Consider the following 20,419-nt stretch of genomic DNA (forward strand, 5'->3'; position numbering starts at 1 on the left):
CCACGGACTCAACAACCTTCGCTAAAAAGCGAAGGTTGGAGACTGGACGGTAGTTGTTAAGTACATCAGGATCCAGGTTAGGCTTCTTAAGGAGGGGTCGAACCACCGCCTCTTTAAGCGCAGCGGGAAAGACCCCTTCCTTTAGTGAAGCGTTGACAATAGCCTGGATCCAGTCTCCAGTCACCTCCCTGGCTGCCGAAACAAGCCAGGAGGGACAAGGGTCCAGTAAACAAGTGGAAGACCCCAGCCTACCCATAATCCTGTCCACGTCATCCAATGAAACAGGCTCAAACTCAACCCAGATGTCTCCACCGAGACTAGGCTCTGTCACCTCAACGGACTCTGTCCAGTCGGAGTCCAACCCGGTCCGAATCTGAGTGATTTTATCTTGCAGAAACTGTGCAAAGTCCTCAGCACGGCCCTGTAAGGGGTCCTCCCTCGCTCCCTGATTAAGGAGGGAGCGGGTCACTCTAAACAGGGCTGCTGGGCGATTTTCTGCAGATGCAATGAGAGTGGCGAAATAGTTTTGTTTCGCCACTTCCATCGCCACAAGATAAGACCTAATATGGGTTCTTAGTTGTGTTCGATCGGACTTGGATCGGGAGGCTCTCCAACCACCCTCCAGGCGTCTTTTCCGACGCTTCATTTCCCTGAGCTCCGCGGTAAACCAAGGAGCCGCCCGGGATCTGCGTCGGATCAGAGGCCGCAAAGGCGCAATTCGATCCAAGGCCCCCACCGCAGCCTGTTCCCAGGCTGCGACAAGGGTCTCAGATGAATCATGGGCTAAGGAGGCGGGAAATGACCCAAGCTCCATCAGGAAACTTTCGGGTTCCATCAGGCGCCTGGGGCAGAACCATCTTACTGGTTCCGCACCCCTGCGACGGGGGATGGCGGAGGAAAAGTCGAGTCTAAGGAGGGAATGATCGGTCCATGACAGAGGGTCAATAGATAGAGTCCCCTCCCCACAATCATTTATCCACTGTCCAGAGAGAAAAATAAGGTCGAGTGTGTGTCCTCCAATATGAGTTGGGCCCTGTACAATCTGAGTCAGGTCCATAGCCGTCATGGAGGTCATGAACTCCCGCACCAACTCAGATGACTCACCGGCCGATGGCAAATTGAAATCTCCCACAACCAAAAGGTTGGGGAGTTCCACCGTCAATTCGGCTAAGACATCTAGTAGTGCGGGCAGGGCTGAGGCCACGCAGCTGGGGGAGAGGTACGTGATCAACAGCCCAGACTGAACTCCAGGGTCCCATTTCAAAAGGAGGGATTCACACCCGCCAACCTGAGGAACAGTGACCTCCCTAGGCCTAAGACTTTCCTTAATAACTACCGCCACTCCTCCGCCCCTCCCCTGGAGTCGTGGCTGGTGTAGTATCCGGAAACCTGGGGGACACAAATCCACGAGAGGGACACCGCCCTCCGGCCCCAGCCAGGTCTCAGTGATACAAGCCAGGTCCACATCCTCGTCTATAAGATCTCGGACGAGGAGTGTCTTGTTCACCACGGACCTGGCATTTAAGTACACCAGTCGGAGTCCAGGGCTCCGCACTCTGTCGCCGTCAGGGGAGCAGGATGAGCTGAGGGGGCAGGAGGGCGCCACCGCTTGAACGAAGCGGCAGCGCCCTCCTAGCCCCCCCTCTCCCGACCTCTGCGTCTCCCAACTGTCACAAGGATTGGAAGACCCTCTCTCCGCTGAACCTCTTTGTTCCCTCCTCCTCCCTCCCTCCCCCCACAACCATCCGACAGGCCCAATTGCTGAACCGTAGGAGCCGCCCCCAGCTCAACCCTTACCACCCGCCTCCCGGGTCCCCTTAAAATTTGATTAAAAACATTAATTAAAAAACCCCTCAAACCACGCTTAGAAGCATGCCACCACTCGGGGTTCCAAAACCCATCCTTGAGGTAGGCCTTCGATAAATTCGAAGGCCATGTCTGCGAGAGGGGGGCATCTCGCAGAGCAAGGAGGGTCGCCGAAGTGTAAGCCATAATAAATATGAGAAGTGGATGGAAAATAGCAACAAGAAACCGAGATGATAAACAAGAGGGATAATGATGGTAAAATAGGAGTCAACCCAGGCCGGCATAACCACCGCTCTCTCACAGCGGTGGAGAATCCAAGGCTGCAACGAATAAGTCCCGCGGAACCAGCCACAGCCACCCTCTCACGGTGACTAGGTGGGGAACATCCACCGGCGGAGTCATAGAGCAGTTCCTAGGAACATGATGCAGCAGCAGTCCACCAGGATTCATAGTTCATCAGTCTGTAACTCCATAACTCTGTCCAATACAACGAGACCAATAAGGCAGTAATAGGGGTGAAAAGATAAGATGTAACACTTTATGGTGTGAGAGGAGCCAGGAGTCAGATAGCATTTCAAATAGGGGAGATGACAAAAGTCCCAACAGACAACTGAAGATGAGTAAAACAAACAGGCCGAACCAGGCAGGCAACAGTCTGGGGGGGGGGCGACAAAAAATGGGGGAGGGAGAGACCCCAGGGAAGAGCAAGATGGATAATTATCACTTCCCCTCCGGCCAACTCCCCGCCCCCCAGATCTTCTTCAGGACCACCCACCCCGCAGACATAGCCTGTCCTCGCTGGGCAATTACAGCCCAGATCTTCCCGGCCTCTCATCTCCAGTGTGACATTCACCGCCATCAACAAGGCTGCCACAGGGATTATGATCTCTGTCTCCTAAGGATATTCAGTATATTCTCCTGAATATCCTCCTATACCTTTAAATCTCTGCCAGGAGAGTTTGAGTTAAAATAGAAATTTGAATGAAGAACACAAGCTAGCATAACACAGTAGCTAAGATGATACAAATCAAGATTTCTGATGAAATAGACATTTTAAAAAAAGAGTAACATGTTGTTCCTTATCTAGGACTAGTGGACTTGAGTTTAAAACTCAACACTGCTGGTTAAACAGTTATCTTGGTGTCTTGAGAATCAAAACAGGGATCTATCTCCCTAGAGAAATATATTTGTTGTATGTTGATTTGATCAGAGATCTTGATTATGAACATTGCCAGTAACACCCAGCATAGATGCCATAGAGTAATTAAATTAGGTTGAATGTTCACATCTAACCACATTGCAATTGATTTCCAGGCTCTGGATTCTGGTTTTAGGTGATTAGTGGAAGTGTATTACTGTATATATATTTTTAGGAAGATATTATATAACACAACGGGCATGAAGATACAAGTTTGGACATGTATGAATTAGTTATAGAAATAACATATTTATGAAGGAAAATTAGTTTTCTGCTAGCATTCTTCTGAATCCTTTTCTTGCTTTGCAACAAACACCGCAGAAAAGACGATTGCTGAATGTATAAAAAAGAAAGGCAGATTGCTCTTTCAAGTTTCTTCGGATTCCAGGCTTAGATTTGACAGATATTTGAAAGGGAGGGAGCATTACGTTCTTTGATCAGTATTGTTTACTGATAAGTTTAGGATAGACTTAATATTCCTTTTTTTCCTCTTTAAACATATTCCTAAATCCCCCAAAGATTAAATAGAAGAGGACACAATAATTATAGCCCATAGCAATATATAAGGCATAGGCTGTCACTGGTACGAATAGAAAATCCTTAGGAAATGTATTTCAGCATGTGATATATATTTTACGGTATGTGAATCTTTTATAAAACTAGGAATGCCTTTTTCCATTATTCAAAACTCTCTTCACTGTCAGTATGATTGTATAGTCTCTGAAATGGTAAATTCTAATGGCTTTATGGTAGTTTTACAAAGTCACACGCTACTAATCTTTGTAGATAAATCAAATTCTCAATAAACATCTATTCTTCAGTATGCAAATAGACTTTTTGTATCCTTAGAACATGTTTGTCAAACTCGCTGCGTCATGTTGCCATCACATGACATTTCATGACATTTTTCCCATTTGTGGAGCTGGGGTGGGCGTGGGCTGCGCGTGACGCATCCGGCCTGTGGGCCACCAGTTTGACATCTCTGCCCTAGAATTTCTCTTATAGTAAGCTAAGCTTCTAAGATTCCTACTGTATATTTGCTTCTGAATTGTACTTGCATACACTAATTCTTTACTGAATTGTTTTTAGGAAATCATATAAAGAAAACTATTTGAAGTTATCTAACAAACATTAACAATTTCTGTACATTAACTTATATCTATTGCAAGCTATTTTCAGCAAACCTATATGGAGATAAATGAAATAATATATTTTAAAACTAGAAACCAGCGTGCTTAGATTCTTGATATTACTATATAGTAACTTCAGTTCAAACCATTGGAATTACTTGATTAAAAATTCAGCTACTGATCCTGTAGTGAAAACTTTGATTTAAATAAATCAATCCCATTAGTAGTTGATGCATAGCGTTCTAAGTTAGATGTCTTTGAATACTAACTTTATGTGAGCTGAAGTAAATGAATTTAATTTGTAGTGACAATTTGAGATCTTGAGTTAAATAAAACTTTTTGTTGCATTTACTATAAATATTCCAAATACTATAATCAATGCAGTATATAAATATGTCATTGTGTTTGTGTCTCTCTCACGTTTTAGGCATTATGAGATAAATTTGGGCAACTAAACTTAAAAAACTTGAATCATAGGAAGAAGTGGGAAAAAGTAACAAAAATATTGCTTATAATTCTTTTCCTTTGTGGAAAATATTTGCTGTAAAATATTTGGGGTCAGCTAAAATAAAAAGATGACATTCTAGATGTATCATTTTCATTTTTAACCCCTTCATTTGCTCTAAAATAAAAGCCATACAAATGAAAAATGTCAAGTATTCAACTACAGTTTGGAAGTTTTTGTTCTGGAAATTTACATTCCAGATAAAATGATGAAGATTAGAGACACGAATATTAGGTCTCTCTCTCCCATTTCATTTGGAAATTATTCTAAACAATTTGCATGTAATATTTATATAAATAAAGTTAAAAGATACAAATTTTAGATGAAGAACAAGAATTATTGTTGAATTACTTTTTAGTTTTTTTGAACATCATAAATGAAGGATAGCAAATAACTAAGTTTTACAACACAGTAGAGAGCTATTCTTCTTTCATCAGTCACAAAATTTGAAACCATCCTTTTCATGGGAAAGAGTCAAATCTCCTTCAAGTCAAGCTTAAATCATTAGTATTCGCTAGAGGTCCAAGCATTAAGTAGGCCCAGTACTGCTTAGTTTCTGAGCCCAGATAAAGTTGGCCAAGTTCTATTAATAGTCATGGTGGTGCATTGGTTAAAGTGCAGTATTGCAGGTTAATTCTGCTGATTGCCAGCAGTTCAATTCTGACTGGCTCAAGGTTCACTCAGCCTTCCAGCCTTCCGAGGTCGGTAAAATAAGGACCAGATTCAAGTGAACTTCTAGGTGCTTCTGTATAATACACAAAACATCTCAGGGAGCTTTCAAAAAATCTTTTCCTATCGTTCCCTAGACATTTTAAAATTTGATTTTAAGTATTATTCCTTTTCTTTAGAATATAATGTCTTTAGTACCGGTATGCATCTTGGTTTTTTTGCTGAGCAAGTTCTATTTTGCTCTGCTTTGCTGATGTTTATTAAACAAAAATTCTACTCTGATCTGGTTTGCACTCAGAATGAGGTTTTCTTTTAACTTTTTAAAAACTCAGTATATGGGAAAGCTGGCCAAGGGGCCTTTTCTTGGATCTTTTTGATTCTTTCCCATGGACCTGGTGGTACAGGCAGATGTTGTTTAATAATAAAGGTATTGTTGCAGGCTATAAGCTGTTCCAAATAAAGCTGCCTTTTGCAACTGACTGATGGTGATTTTTGTCAATGCTAATGATGTTCAAGTGGTGCTCAAAATGTTTTAAGGCTGCATCCAGTGCACCTATGGGTACTATTTTTGCCTATTTGCAACAATCAGCTTATTTGCACATCTTTGTATTTTGTGATTTTCTCTGGGTCCCCCCCCCCCCTTTTATTTTGCTATATCCAAGTATTGCAAAGTTCATTATCCAAATATTTTTGTCTTTCTTATCAACAGTAGTTAAAAATCTGGGGTGTTGTATGGCAGGTGCTCACTGTTTGAATTCTAAAGTCCCAGAACCCATTGGCTTTTTCATTCTTCATTGGTTTGTCTATTTCCTGATTCTACCAGTTGTTGCTTTTGTTGGCACATGATATTTCTAGCTTTCAGGCAAGAGGTATTTATTGCAAATATTCTACTGTGCCATTGTTGCTATTTTGTGATGCTGTTGTCTGCAATCAGTCTGTGCAATCTTCTTGCAGAACACCTTGCTAACTAGGTGTTCCATTGTTTCTTCAGCTTCTCTACAGAAAGGATTTGCTGTCTCTCAATCCTGGCTTTATATGCATTTGTTTTTAAACCTTAAACTTTGCAGTCAGAATTAGCCCTTCTGTCTCTTTCTTAAAGTTTCCTGTTCTTAGCCATTGCCAGGTCTTGTTATTTTCTTTGCCTATTGGGGTTCCCCCCCCTTTTTAATGTACCAGCCATTTAATATTTTGCCTTGTCATGCCTCTTTTCTATTCTTCATTTGGTCTTTCTTATAAGCCAGTTTGATATCTTAAGCCTTCCTGTGTACTAGCTTCAGTTCATTGTTGTCCTTCAGATTTTATTCCAATGCCCTTTTTTCTTTCTGTCTGGTGTACTTACAAAATTGCATTCCCACTTATTCTTGGTAAGTAAACTCTGTCAATGTCACTGCATTGGATGAAGAGCATGGTTCATTGTGATTATTTTTCTGGTCTTCCTATCCAGAGCTGTTAGTTCAGTTTGAGTCCAATCCACTATGCCAGCTGCATATATAATTTCTGGAATTGCCCAAGTGTTAATTGCCTTGATGGAATTTCCTGCCCTGAGATTGGACTTTAAGGTCTTTTTTGCTCTAATAATATATTAAGTACTAACTTTTTTCTTGACTTCAGTGTCCCTGATGTTGTCAGCCTGAAGGATTTGTTTAATTTTATTTTTTATTAAATTTGTTTATTGATATTTATTGATCAGGTGTTCTTTGATTTCCTTATTCTTCAGCTTCTTCTTTATTTCATCTGTTCTAGCTCTCTTGATCCAATCTTAGCAAGCTGATCTTATTTTCTAACCTGATTTTCTAATCTGGTGATGTACTGTTTGACTTTTTTCTTTGTTTGTTGATTTTTGCACCCAAGATCTTCAGTTATAACTGCAGCAGTGCAGTAAATTGATGCTTGTATTCAATATTACAATATTGGCATCTTTTAATACTACTGAATTTGGGGTTTTCTTTCTTTGTAACCAGCTTCCATGCAAGTAACCATATTCCGTTGATTTTGTGCTGCTCTAGAAGCTCAGTTATTCATTATTTAAGTTCCCCTGTTTTTTTTTTTTAAATTAGAGAACTTTGTTCTTTCTGAGAAGGTAAAGGAGAGGATGCCTGGTTTGGAAATGAGAAAAGTTCACTAGTGATGCTGGCTTCCTCTACTACCAATTCCCCCTTATTTGTCTCTACTGTCTAAGCTACTTTGTCAAATATGCCTCTGTTCAGAACCCAAAAAAGAACCCCCCCCCAATTCCATGTTTGTAGGGAAGAGGTACTTTTACTGAGTTTGAAATGATAGCAACGAAAGAAAAGCAAGATCTGAACCAAAAGACACGAAAGTTACATATAAAAAGTTTCCCCAAATCCCTCCCTCAAGGACCCAGGCTGAATGTCCAATCCCCATCCCATATGGTGTCATGTGGGGCACATCTTCAGGTGTTTTCGCCCATCTGGTATTCCGGGACGGTTGACCTTGATGGGTATAAACAACTCCATTCAGCTACACAGTAGATCATGAGAGCATCCCTCCTTTTCTCTTGATGGTGGGCACGGCAGTCATGCCTGGGAGTGACACTGCCTTGCTCCATTGAGACCGAGTCTGCTGTAAAGTTCCTAAGTCCCGCCTCTTCCTGTGTAGTCCAGTTTTTCGACTTGGTCTTCTCTGGGACAGTCGTGTCTGTAGTTTCTCTACTATCTTTAGAGTATTTACTCTGCTTTTTTATTTTATTTTATTTTTTGTTATTTCTAATTGACTCTAACTGGAGCGAGAAAGGCTTTTGCCAGACCCCGCTCTGAGCCGCTGGAGCAGCTTGGGTCTGCCGGCTGGCAGAACCATTTAAAAAAAAATTTCTTCCACCCACGAGCTTGCTCCGCGGCATTTCTGAGCCCATAAAAATTATTTGGAGCCTTGTGGAGCCGTTTTTTTGGCAATTCTGAAGGATTTCTGAAGGGCTGTGAGCTGTTTCAAGGGCTTCGGCTCTATAGCTGATTGGCACGAAGTTCTTACTGCGCCTGTGTTTGTCATGCCAAGCCGGACAGCTAGCGATCCCAGCATTCTCAAAACAAATACAACAGCAAGTATTTGGGACTTTTTCTATCAACTTGGCTCCTGTAATCTGTTATTTGGTGGCTGTTTTCTCTAATTTGTGCTGTGGGAGGCTTGTGTGTCTTTAAAACTCTCTGAAAACTTAATTTGGAAATCCAAAATGGCAGACGCTGTTCCTTCTAAGGCTTCTCGCAAGTCATCCAAAAGAAAACAACAGCATGGGCCTGACCCAGGGGAAGGCTGCTCTTCCCACACACACCCTTCTGCTAAAATAGCTTGATCATCTGCCTCTAAAGGATCTAAATCCTCTAAAGATGAGGAAAGACGCCACAGAGCCATGGAAAGGGCTTTCAAAAAGGTTTAAGTTGATAAGAACAAAGCCCCAGGCCCATCCCAGCCTTCCTCGCTCTCTGTAATGGCTCCTCCCACAGATGTTCAAGCTACTAGATCACAGTCATCTCATACTTCTCTATCTCCAGATAGATCATTGCAAGGTGATACAAATTTGGTAGATGCTTCCACTGTTTTTCCAGTGTCCACAGCAGAGTCCAGCATTAATCAAGCTGAAACTCAAGAGGTTGCTCTGACTGCACCTGCTCAGTCAGGTTTTGAAACTGGGGGGGGGGGTGTCATTCTTCTCCTGCCCAAGATGTTCCAGAAATTTCTCCTGCTCTAGCCTCCCTCATTTCTATGGCCATCCGTCAGGGTATTGCTGAAGGTCTTCATCAGCGGGCTCCTTCTGAGGCTTCAGAGATGCAGAGCCATCAGGGCCATTCTCATAGGCATTCACTATCTGAGGGTGAGATCATTCCAGATCAAGAACTTTCTGAGGATGAAGGCCTAGAACCAGACCAACCGGCATTAGTGGGCCTATTCAAGCCTCAGATGTTTAGATCCTTGTTATTCAAAGCTCAAACCACTACACGTATGTGTGTTCCCAGTTCCAGTTCTGGTTCCTCTTCTTTGTCCTCTGATCGAACAACATCTGTTTTTCTGGAATCCACTGTCCAAGCTGAAGTTGTTCCTGCTCCCAAGCTGTTTTCAGATGTAGTTCAGAGACAATGGAACTTCCCAAGTACAGGTCCTCTTCCTAATTCACTGGACAAACGTTTCTATAACTTGGCAACTGACTTTTCAAATATATTACAGCTATCGGTTCTTCAATTACATCCAGGATCTCCTCTGGCTCAAAAATTGGCAGGCAGATCAAAGAGCAAAATGGCGCCTAGCTTCTTCTCCTTTCCAGGGTAACAAGTTGTTTGGGGCTCCTCTAGAACCCCTCCTGGTTGAGACTAAAGACCATCGTAAAATCTTGCCATCTATTTCTAGGAGGTTGGAGATCTGCCCACAGACTTCCTTTTGTTCGGGATCCTTTTGGGCCCACGATTCCGGTTTCTACCAACAATGTTCCACTTGGTCATTTCATCCATGAGGATCTCAACAACAGGACTCTCAGGTCAGATAGGGGTACAGGTTCTCCTCCAGGAGACCATTCAGAGGCTCCAGAGGCCGGCCTTTTCGCCGAGCCCATTAATTCTCCTCCTGATTTTAGGATTGGGGCAGGTTATCCCTTTTTGCTGACATATGGGATAACACAGTTTCAGATTCTTGGGTTAAAGATACTATTAGATTCGGCCTAGCTCTTGAGTTCCGCTCCAACCCTCCCAATTGTTTTCTTGTCCTCTATCCAAGGACAAACAATTGTCCTTGGATAGAGCCAAACATGCTCGTGTTATAGCCGCCATTGAACACCTTTTGCTGATAATAGCCATCCAACCCATCCCTTCCCTCCAACGAGGTCAGGGATTCTATTCCCATTTATTCCTAGTGCAGAAACCTTCGGGGGATTGGAGGGCTATTCTAGATTTAAAATCCTTGAACCAGTATATAATTTACCGCCAGTTCAAGGTGCAATCTCTCCACACTGTTCTTTTAGCGATTAGAGAAGGAGATTTTATGTCCTCTATTGAGTTAACGGAAGCTTACTTACACATTCCTATTCTCCCTGCCCATCGTAGATTCCTCAGGTTCTGTTACAATGGTAAACATTACCAGTACAAAGCCCTTCCATTTGGTTTATCTTCAGCGGCTAGGGCGTTTACAAAAATTATGGCGGCCCTTAATTCTCATATTTCCTCCATTCCGGTCAGGATTCTTTTTTACTTGGATGATATACTCATCCTTTCCTGATCTGAGCTTCAGGCTCGTCGGGATGTGGCCACATCTCTCGATATCCTAAGGACTCATGGGTTTTCCATTAACTGGAAGAAGAGTCACTTGACTCCTTCTACCCGTCTTCAGCACCTAGGGTCTGTAATCGATACGGTGTCAGCTAAGATTTTCCTATCCCAGGATCGATAGTCTCTGTGATATGGCTCGTAGGTTTATTCAGTCCAGGTCAGCTTCCCTACTGAGCTTGTCTAGCCTGCTAGGCAAGATGGTGTCCTGTTATGGTATTGTACCCTGGTCTCGTCTTCACAGCAGGGAGTTGCAGTGGCTTCTTCTAACGTACCAGCGGAACCTCAACAGTCCCTCAACCTCCCTCCTACATCTGACCACCAACGCCGTCGAGTTTCTCAAATGGTGGACACCAGAGAATGTTTCCAAGGGCTGCTCATTCCTGGAACCACAACGGTTAGTCATAACGACGGACGCCAGCCTAGTAGGTTGGGGAGCTCATCTGGAGATGCACATGATTCAAGGCAGGTGGTCCCCTCCGGAATGCGACCTCAACATAAATCTCCTAGAACTCAGGGCGATCTTCCTTGCTCTTCAGGGATTCCTGGCCCAGATCCAGGGCAGAGATGTCCTAGTTCTCACGGACAACATCACTGCCAAAGCACACATAAACAGGCAGGGAGGGACCCGTTCCCGAGTTCTCCGCTAGGAGTCTCTTCGGCTGGGGCTCTTGGCCGAGTCCCACCTAATTTCTCTCAGGGCAGAACACATTTCGGGGGTGTCCAATGTGCAAGCGGACTCCCTCAGCCGCAATCCAATCGACCTGGCAGAGTGGAGCCTACACCCTCGTCTATTCCAGGAGCTTTCCAGAAGGTTTGGCCATCCTCAGGTGGACCTGTTCGCCTCAGCAGTCAACCATCAACTACCCCGTTTCTTTTCATGTTTTCCAGGTCAGGGGGCGGAAACAATAGATGCCTTACGCAACCCGTGCCCAAAGGGAAGCCTTCTCTACGCCTTTCCTCTGTTCCCTCTGATAGCCAAGGTGGTCCAGAAACTAATCAGGGAGGGGGCAGAACTGGTACTGGTGGCCCCCCCATTGGCCTCGCCATCCTTGGTTCGCGGATCTAGTGTCCCTGTCAGTGGCCCCTCCCTGGAGGATTCCCGACAGTCAGGTGTCTCTGCTACAAGGACGGCTAGTTCATCCAGATCCACAGCCCTTCCAGCTAGCCATCTGGAGATTGAGCAGTTCCTCTTGACAGAGGCTCAAGTTCCCCCGGATGTCATCACAACAATTCAGACCTCTCGATAAGGATCTACGACTCGTATTTACGACGCCACATGGACTGCTTTCTCCAAATGGTGTAGGCGGCGCACTATAGTTCCCACGTCAGCATCAGTTGTTCAAATCCTTGGTTTCCTACAAGACGGTTTCTCTTCAGGTCTCTCTCCGAATACTCTACGACGCCAGGTATCAGCGCTTTCATCTATTCTGTCTTACTCATTAGCTGTATCGCTGTCTAAAGATCCTTTGATTCGCAGTTTTTTATGTGGAGCTACAAACCTCAGGCCTCCAGTCATACACAGGTTCCCTACTTGGGACCTTACCAAGGTATTGTCAGCACTCACTAGGCACCCTTTTGAACCTCTTCGGGAGGTGGACCTCAAATTTCTGTCTTTCAAAATCTCTTTCCTGGTGGCCATAACCTCAGCCCACCTGATTTCAGAATTAGCGGCCCTGTCAGTCCGTCAAGATCTGTGTATTTTTCATGCGGACAAGGTGGTCTTGCGTCTGGATCCGGCATTTATTCCCAAGATCAACTCTGTCTTTCACAGATCGCAGGAACTTGTTCTTCCCAATTTCTGCCCTTCTCCTCAGCACCGACTAGAACGGACATGGCACACTCTAGACGTTCGCAGAGCCCTTAAGATCTACATTGCCCGCACATCTTCTTTCCATCGCGCAGAAGCCCTGTTTGTTGCCTTCCAGCCCTTGTCCATGGGCGCCAAGCTGTCTTCTTCAGCCATTGGCCAGTGGATCAGGGCTACCATAGCTACGGTGTATTCAGTCCAGGCCTTGCCGGTTCCCCGGAATATTATGACACACTCCACAAGGAGCGCGGCCACATCAGCGGCCTGGTCCACCAGGGCCCCCCGGAGGAAGTTTGCAGAGCGGCCACCTGGTCCTCTCCTACTCCGTTCATCCGGCATTACCGGTTGCATACCTACGACTCGACTGATGCGGCATTTGGAAGGAGAGTGTTGCAAGGAGTTCATCTGGAGACTGCTTCCCGGGTCCGGCCTGATCCCACCCTATAGGACATTGGCTTTGGTATGTCCCAGGCATGACTGCTGTGCCCACTGTCAAGAGAATGGGCGTTGGTCTTACCTGATACACCCTTTCTGTGATAGGTGGGCATGGTAGTCAGCCCCTCCCTGTTGGGCCGTTCCTGGGCATGGGCATCTCATGTATGTTCTAATTTTCCAGACACGACAGTCTGCTGATCTACCTTGTCTCAAAACTGGACTACACAGGAAGAGGCGGGACTTAAGAACTTTACAGCAGACTCGGCCTCATTGGAGCAAGGCAGTGTCACTCCCAGGCATGACTGCCATGCCCACCTATCACAGAAAGGGCATATCAGGTAAGACCAACGCCCATTTTGTTCACACAGGCCGTCTTCACTCCAGCTCATTTCCCCACCCAAATGCCAATCTTCCCCCCTCCTCGTTACTATGGCAGCTGATAGCAAGCAAGCATCATAGAGGCTGACATATTTCTTGCAAGACTTCAATTTCTTTGTCCTGGGTAGACCATTTATGTACTTCCAGTTCTACTTCTGTGAATCCTTTATTTCATGTAATAAATTGATGTTGATTTGTTCTGTTATTTTAGAATCTGAATGTTCTTTCGAGAACTGGTGCATTCTTTTCAGACATCCTCTTTTCATTGGATTTGATTTATAATAGCAAATCATAATTTCTTTGTATATTTGTGATGAGTAAGCAACTTTTTCCAGTAATCCTACAGCTGCTAGCCCTGGTTGCTCAGTTAACAGTCCTGAGTCCTATAGTCCACTTGTGACCAGATGTCTAAGAACTCCTACACCTAGTATGGTCATTGTTGACCCAGGCAATGACTCGTCTGGTATAAATTTCTGTAGTTATATCTCACCGTATTGTTTATGGGAGAGACACTCTTTGTCTGGCTTATCTGAGGAGACCTGTCCATGACGATTGAACCTCTAGCATAGTTCTCATCTTCCTCAGAGCATGCAAACCGCACAACCTCATCAAGGTAGAGTTTCACTGGGGGTTATTGTCATTACCACAATATTTTAACCTGCCTTTTTTATTACAATATATACCCCAAGGAAGAAATTGTAACTGTATTTCTTCCTCTTCCTATTTCCCCCACAATAATAATCATCTGAGGTGAATTGGCTGAGAGAAAGAGAGTGTGATTGGCTAAAGTCACCCAGCCATTTTTTTTAATGTCTAAGGTGGGATAGAGTTCAATACCTTCTGGTTTCTAGGCCAGCACCTCAACCATTACACAAACTGGCTTTCTTGTCAGGGTTTTTTCCCCCCCTCCCTATTGTGTATGTTCTGGTAGGCAGCCAGTGTTCTGAGTCTAGCCTAAGATTATGCATTTTAGTAGGAAGATTCTTACCATGAATAGAATAGAATAGAATTTTTTTATTGGCCAAGTGTGATTGGACATACAAGGAATTTGCCTTGGTGCATAGGCTCTCAGAATACATAAAAGAAAAGATACATTCATCAAGAATCATAAGGTACATCACTTAATGATAGTCATAGGGTACAAATGATACAAGCAACAAAATTACAGTCATACAGTCATAAGTGGAAGGAGATGGATGGTGGGAACGATGAGAAGATTAATAGTAGTGCAGACTTAGTAAATAGTTTGACTGTTGATGGAATTATTTGTTTAGCAGAGTGATGGCATTCGGGAAAAAACTGTTCTTGTGTCTAGTTGTTCTGGTGTGCAGTGCTCTATAGTTTTGAGTGTAGGAGTTGAAATAGTTTATGTCCAGGATGCGAGGGGTCTGTAAATATTTTCACAGCCCTCTTTTTGACTCGTGCAGTATACAGGTCCTCAATGGAAGGCAGGTTGGTAGCAATTGTTTTTTGACAATCTTGTCTTGGGGAATCATTGTCATAATTAAGAAACATCTGTTAGAAAATATCTGAGGAGTTGAATTGCACCCTACAAAATTGGGTACAAAAAGAGCTGGGCCTGATTCTTCAGGGGGGTGGTTGTGTTTTCTTATCCAGGAATTTTCACTCTGCAGGGAACTGTATAAGTAAGCTTGGTGTCAGACTAGCTGATATTCTGATATATCTTTTATGAAAATGAGATTGCTGATACACATGTAATTTCACAAAGAACATTTGATGACCTTGTCTTTCTCTATGTGCTAGGTAATGGAAATGTACCTTCCCTTCTGTGGTATTGCCATATCCAATGCTCAATTGTTTGCTGCTTCCAGGAAGGAGTACGATAGAAGCAGAGTAAGTCAGAATAACAACAAGAATAACTATCATTAATATTATTTCATGTGGCATCTGGTTTACCATGTGATAAAAGAACAAGTGATGATTTGCATAACTATTTGTACAGTTACGGTAATCTGTAGTTTCAGCAAAATGATTGATATTATTCATAATTTGTATTTATATTTTAATATTGCCATATGTATTTTTACCCAGTGAAGCGTTTTGTGCGGTTCTTTAAATTCAATTGGGAAAAACTTGCTTTGAAACATACAGGAGCACAAGTACTCTGTTCAGCTTATTAAAGCAGCCGCATTATTTTTCAAGACTGTGTGGTTGCAGTAGAGAGATTTTTGCTACAGCCGCATGATCCTGAAAATAGACCTGGCTGCATTTGTAATGAGTTAGCATCTTTGTACACATTTCCCTGGGAATAAGCTATACTGAATTGTGGAATTTGCTTGTTTATACATATGAAGAAGTCTATAGAATGTTATTTCCTATTTTCTCATTCTTCTCCTTACATCCAAATGATTTATCTTCCTTATATTTTAATTGCTAGTATTTACAGAAATTCATTTCTACTTATACTGTGCCAACACTTTTAAACTAAATAACAAACAATAACATTTTTTCAAGATTTTATAGTGCATAACCTAAGAGAATATAGTACATACTCTGTTCAGAGATGTCTCCCCTGCTCTTACGAAATTGACTATAGCAGATATAAAATTTCTGGTCTTATTTTTTGACATTTCAGTTTCCTTGATTTCCCTTGTCTCTTTACCAGATGGATGATATTGGGGAGCATAGTGGGAAGCAAGAAGAATAAGGGGTGGGGGGAAGCCTTCTAAAGTAATTTTCCTCATCCATTGGCTTTGCTATGCCTCATTCGTGAAATTTATGTGGATTCAGTCATAATCATGTTCATTTTGTTTAATTTTTAATTTTTTTCTCCACTGCTAGTTGCTTCTTCTTTTTTGTTTCCAGAAAATTTAAAGGAAAAAATTTAAAGAAAAAAAAATCACAATAGTAATGTTAGACGCATTACCCCAACTGCGCTAATATATACTCTGTCTTTAGGACTGGTGCTGTGCAAACCCAATTCTTATTTTTTCTGTTTACTTTAAGAGCTCAATGCCTATATCTTAGAAGGATGATTTCCTTTTGGAATACTAACATAACTTGAGCTTTCATTAGTTTGTGAAAATAATTCATACCACAATTCCAATAATGTGGGAACATAAAAAATAAATAAATAGCTAAAAGAAAAATCATCCCTAAATTTAAAGGAGAGGTAGCATTTTTCTCCTGCACATTTCTTTCACTTTGCCAAACTTGGATCCCTGTGGTAAATTTGTGCAAGGATATCACAATGCAAGAGATTCTGAAAGAAGAAAGCCTCGATTATTAGTCCTTATACAGCTTTCATGAAAAGAAATACAAATTATTTTTACCCCCATTTTGGGGAGACTTCATCATTCAAATTATTACTGTTATTCAAAGCAAACATTGGTAATTAGTATCCCTTATGAAGTTAGCACGTATTTTCCCTCCCCTCCTCCCCCCAGTATCTAGTCCAAATAATAAGACTAATTGCTATAGTACCATATGATCATATTATGAATTGGGGTGAACTTGGCCTTGTATATTTTTTATTTTATTTTATTTATTTTTATTTTTATTTGATTTATTTGATTTTTCAATGTAAATCTATCCAAAAATTTTAATATTAACCCAAGTACCATTATTTAAAAGGTTCTAAAGATGATTTTAAAGAAGGCTCTTTAGAAATGAATACCCATAACAAATCTCTATATACTCTGAAAAATACCATAGTGTAACTTTTGGCGTTCTAGATACTGCTGTACTGTAGGAAGTAGTAAGGAACACTTGGAGAAGTAGTTCAGAAGTACCTGTTATACCTGGGGTTACATTTTCCCAGTGCAGTAAGGAATCTTTACATGTGTTTATCACTTTCTCCATGCTCAAATCTGGGAATCGGGTAGCATATAAATTAAATAAATAAATAAATATATAAATCTTGAATTATTCTTTTCTTGGATCAATGTCTCTTAGGGCCCTTTCCAACTTTTACAAATTATGGAGGACCCCAGAAAGCTCTTGTTTGGATGGGTTACATTTTTACCGTATTAAATATCTCATGATTGTTTGGTGGGATTTTAAGATGGTATTAATTTTTTAACATCAGATAGCAAATAATTGATTTTGATTTTATTTTGCTTAGAAGGTGTTGGCGGACCCTCCCCCCCCCCGGGGGGGTCCTAGTACCACACTTTCAGAAACATTGCCCCGGAGAAGTAAGAGAGCTAGTTCATATTCTGTGAAAACAGCTTTTAAAATAATAGCTATGTTGATATATTGGCTAACATATATTTTTGTGAAATAGAGTCCACTGAACCTAAACTGACTGCTGAGAATAACATTTTGCCTGTTTAAGTAGTGGACTTTAAGATACAAGAGCTTATGTGATAATAAATCTACTAGGCATTAAAATGCACTTTTAAAATATCTAGTTTGCTGAAAAGTTCATGTTCCTAATACCATGAGTTTAATTTAATTCTTCTTCAACCTAAAAGTTGTCCTGTGGGATCATAAAATCATAACTAAATGAACATGGCAGATAGTTATCCCTATGCTGACATTTTTCTATGCACTAGGAAGACATGAGGAAGGGTAGACTTTCATTTTTCTTGGAGATACCATTTTGAAAATTGTATATCTCCTATAGTAATGAAATCACAATTTTTAAAAAAGGAGCATCCAGAAATTTCCCTTGCCTGTCCTCTTGGGTGACATGTCTCACCCTTTTTGCAGCCCTCAGTCCCTCCAAATGTAACAAATCCTAAAAGTCAATCCACCTGTCCAGTCACTTGCATTTGTATTCGTTCACCATTTTTTCCCTTTCATATTGTAGTCAGCAGTTCTGGGCCCAATCCTATCCTTGAAAGTACCCCCCAAAAGGAGGAAAAAAGCAGGACTAGAAAATTTTCTTCTGCCACTCCTAGCACTTTTAGCATCTTTCTGTAAAAAATCTCTGCTGTTCTTCAGCTGGTGATTGCCCACTTCTGCCTTCATTAGTGCATTATGAATAAGAGCAGAAATCGGCATCGGTACACTGTTCTGTATTCACACTGGGTGCTGTGTCATGTTTGCATACTTCTTGTTTTCTTCAGCACTCTTAACTGAAATAAATCCCATGTAAAATGCATGGTATTGGTTTGCCTGAAATCTATTCAGCTTCACTACCATAATTATCAAGGCTATAATTCTGTATGAGAAAGGATTCTTTTTTCTTTTCCACATAATTACTTTGAAACATTCAGAAAAGCTATTCTGGGCTTTTTTCTTGTTCTTTACTAATACTTTTCAAGATCACTTAATATTTAGTTTATCTCAAAAATTTGGTAGACTGCCACTGAGAATTAATCTGTTATGTTATAATTTGCCTTGTGAAACACATAAATTAGATACTACAATCTGAAGTGAAGTAGCTGTGAGATTAATTAACGCTTTGTACCTCTACTTTCAAATTGCCATGAAAGAAAAAATAATGATCTCATGTTCAACACAAGGTCACATAGGTTTATATCAAACTTGCTTGATTATACTTAGCATAAGTATGTGACTAGATGATTATTTTTATTATTATTTTCTGAGGGTCATTATGATATGTCAAAGTATCTTTGCTAGTTGTTACAGAAAGCTAATATTCCCTAGGACATTCCCTAATCAGAAATAGTTTAAAAAATAGTTGAAATATATTCAAGTCTCTTACAGGGAAACTAAACTGAGAACATTCCATATGTACATGTCCTGATATCTATGGAATGACTGTGCATCTACATTTCATTTACAAGTAACCAGTATCCCAGAGTGTTAGTAACTGGTTCTTTTTACAGCTCTTTTTTGAAATATTACGCAATCATTTATTCATTACTTTTGGAAACCAATTGTGATCGATTTCCATCCCATGTATGAAGGCCTTGCTGGAGGTGGTTAATGATCTCTTTGAAGAACAGACAGACTTGGAGAAAATTGTGAAAAAAATTATGCATCGAGCCCAGAATCTACTCAAGTGTGAGCGTTGTTTGGTATTGCTTCTTGACGACATTGAATCACCAGTAAGTATATATTTCACATTTTGAAAAGTGTATTTTATGTAAGTGTCGTGATGTTTGTATTTATTTATTCATTCAGCACGTGCTTAAAATTTGTTTAAAATTTGTATGGTACTAAGTTTTTGGTTGACTAAGCTGAAACAGATAGCTAATAAGGTGGAACAATCGTGAACAATTGGATACTCAAAATACCTGGTTTTGCTGAGATAAAAGCCTGAGTGGAAAGGGAGTGTAGATTCTTGTGCTCAACTGTTCTTTATGCGGGAACATTCCCATTTCAGAGGAAAAAAGGAGATGGATTATTAAGAGCCATAAGGTGGTGCAGTGGTTAGAATGCAGTACTGCAGGCTACTTCTGCTGGCTGCCAGCTGCCTGCAATTTTGCAGTTCAAATCTCACCAGGCTCAAGGTTGACTCAGCCTTCCATCCTTCCGAGGTTGGTAAAATGAGGATTCAGATTGTTGGGGGCAAAATGCTGACTCTGTAAACCGCTTAGAGAAGGCTGTAAAGCACTGTGAAGTGGTATGTATATAAGTCTAAGTGCTACTGCTATTAAGAAATATGAAATATAAATAAACAAACAAATAAATTCAACAAGTAGGAATGGAATGAAGTGTTGCTCATTTTCTATTATACAGTCTAGGTTTTGGGGGTGATTTCACTTAACCCACCAAGCAATCATTTTTGTTCCCCCCGCTCACCTTTAAAACTGGGAAGGTGCTAAGTTCAACAAAGGAATGACTGGACATTTGCAGCCCTTCTGCATTGTTAAACTAGAGAAAAATGTTAGTTTCTGATCATACACATGGTGGTATATTTGTTGAAGCCTATGTTTTTAAAAATATTTTTGAAGGCATTGTAGCTTATTATTCAACCAATTAGATCCTTGACCTTTGAATATATAATCCACTGAAAGTAATGGACAACCTTTCTTTTACTGAGCTTTGGGAAAGGATCATATTTAGAATGACCATAAATCTATATTATAAAGGATACGCCTTTATTTCAGAAAGCTGTCCTTTAGTTTTTTGGGGTTTTTTTTGTTTTGCTCTTGAGTTTTCCTTTGTTATAAATTATTTTGTTTTGATCCTTATGAACCTCTTTCAGATTTGCCCCCTTTTCAGGTTTGTCCTTTGTTTTTTTCCAGCAAATATGGTCAGTGTAGTCATAGTTCAATGTCAGGATGTACATAACATTGCAGATTACAATTCCTGGCATATCTGATTGGTAATTTTCTGATTGGTACC

At 41.3% G+C, this 20,419-nt stretch overlaps 1 protein-coding gene across 1 annotated transcript in view; it reads left to right on the forward strand.

The window, feature by feature from the left end:
- Positions 1 to 20,419, forward strand: part of PDE11A (phosphodiesterase 11A) — a 169,979-nt gene that overhangs the window by 68,350 nt on the left and 81,210 nt on the right. Inside the window, exons 3-4 of the mRNA XM_070956878.1 lie at positions 14,960 to 15,049; positions 19,036 to 19,176. Coding sequence (XP_070812979.1) covers positions 14,960 to 15,049; positions 19,036 to 19,176 — 231 coding nt within the window. The remainder of the gene's footprint in view (positions 1 to 14,959; positions 15,050 to 19,035; positions 19,177 to 20,419) is intronic.

This window comes from Pituophis catenifer, unplaced genomic scaffold, assembly GCF_029215685.1.
Source record: "Pituophis catenifer annectens isolate HBS135680 unplaced genomic scaffold, rPitCat1.0.hap2 SCAF_1, whole genome shotgun sequence".
NCBI lineage: Eukaryota > Metazoa > Chordata > Lepidosauria > Squamata > Colubridae > Pituophis > Pituophis catenifer.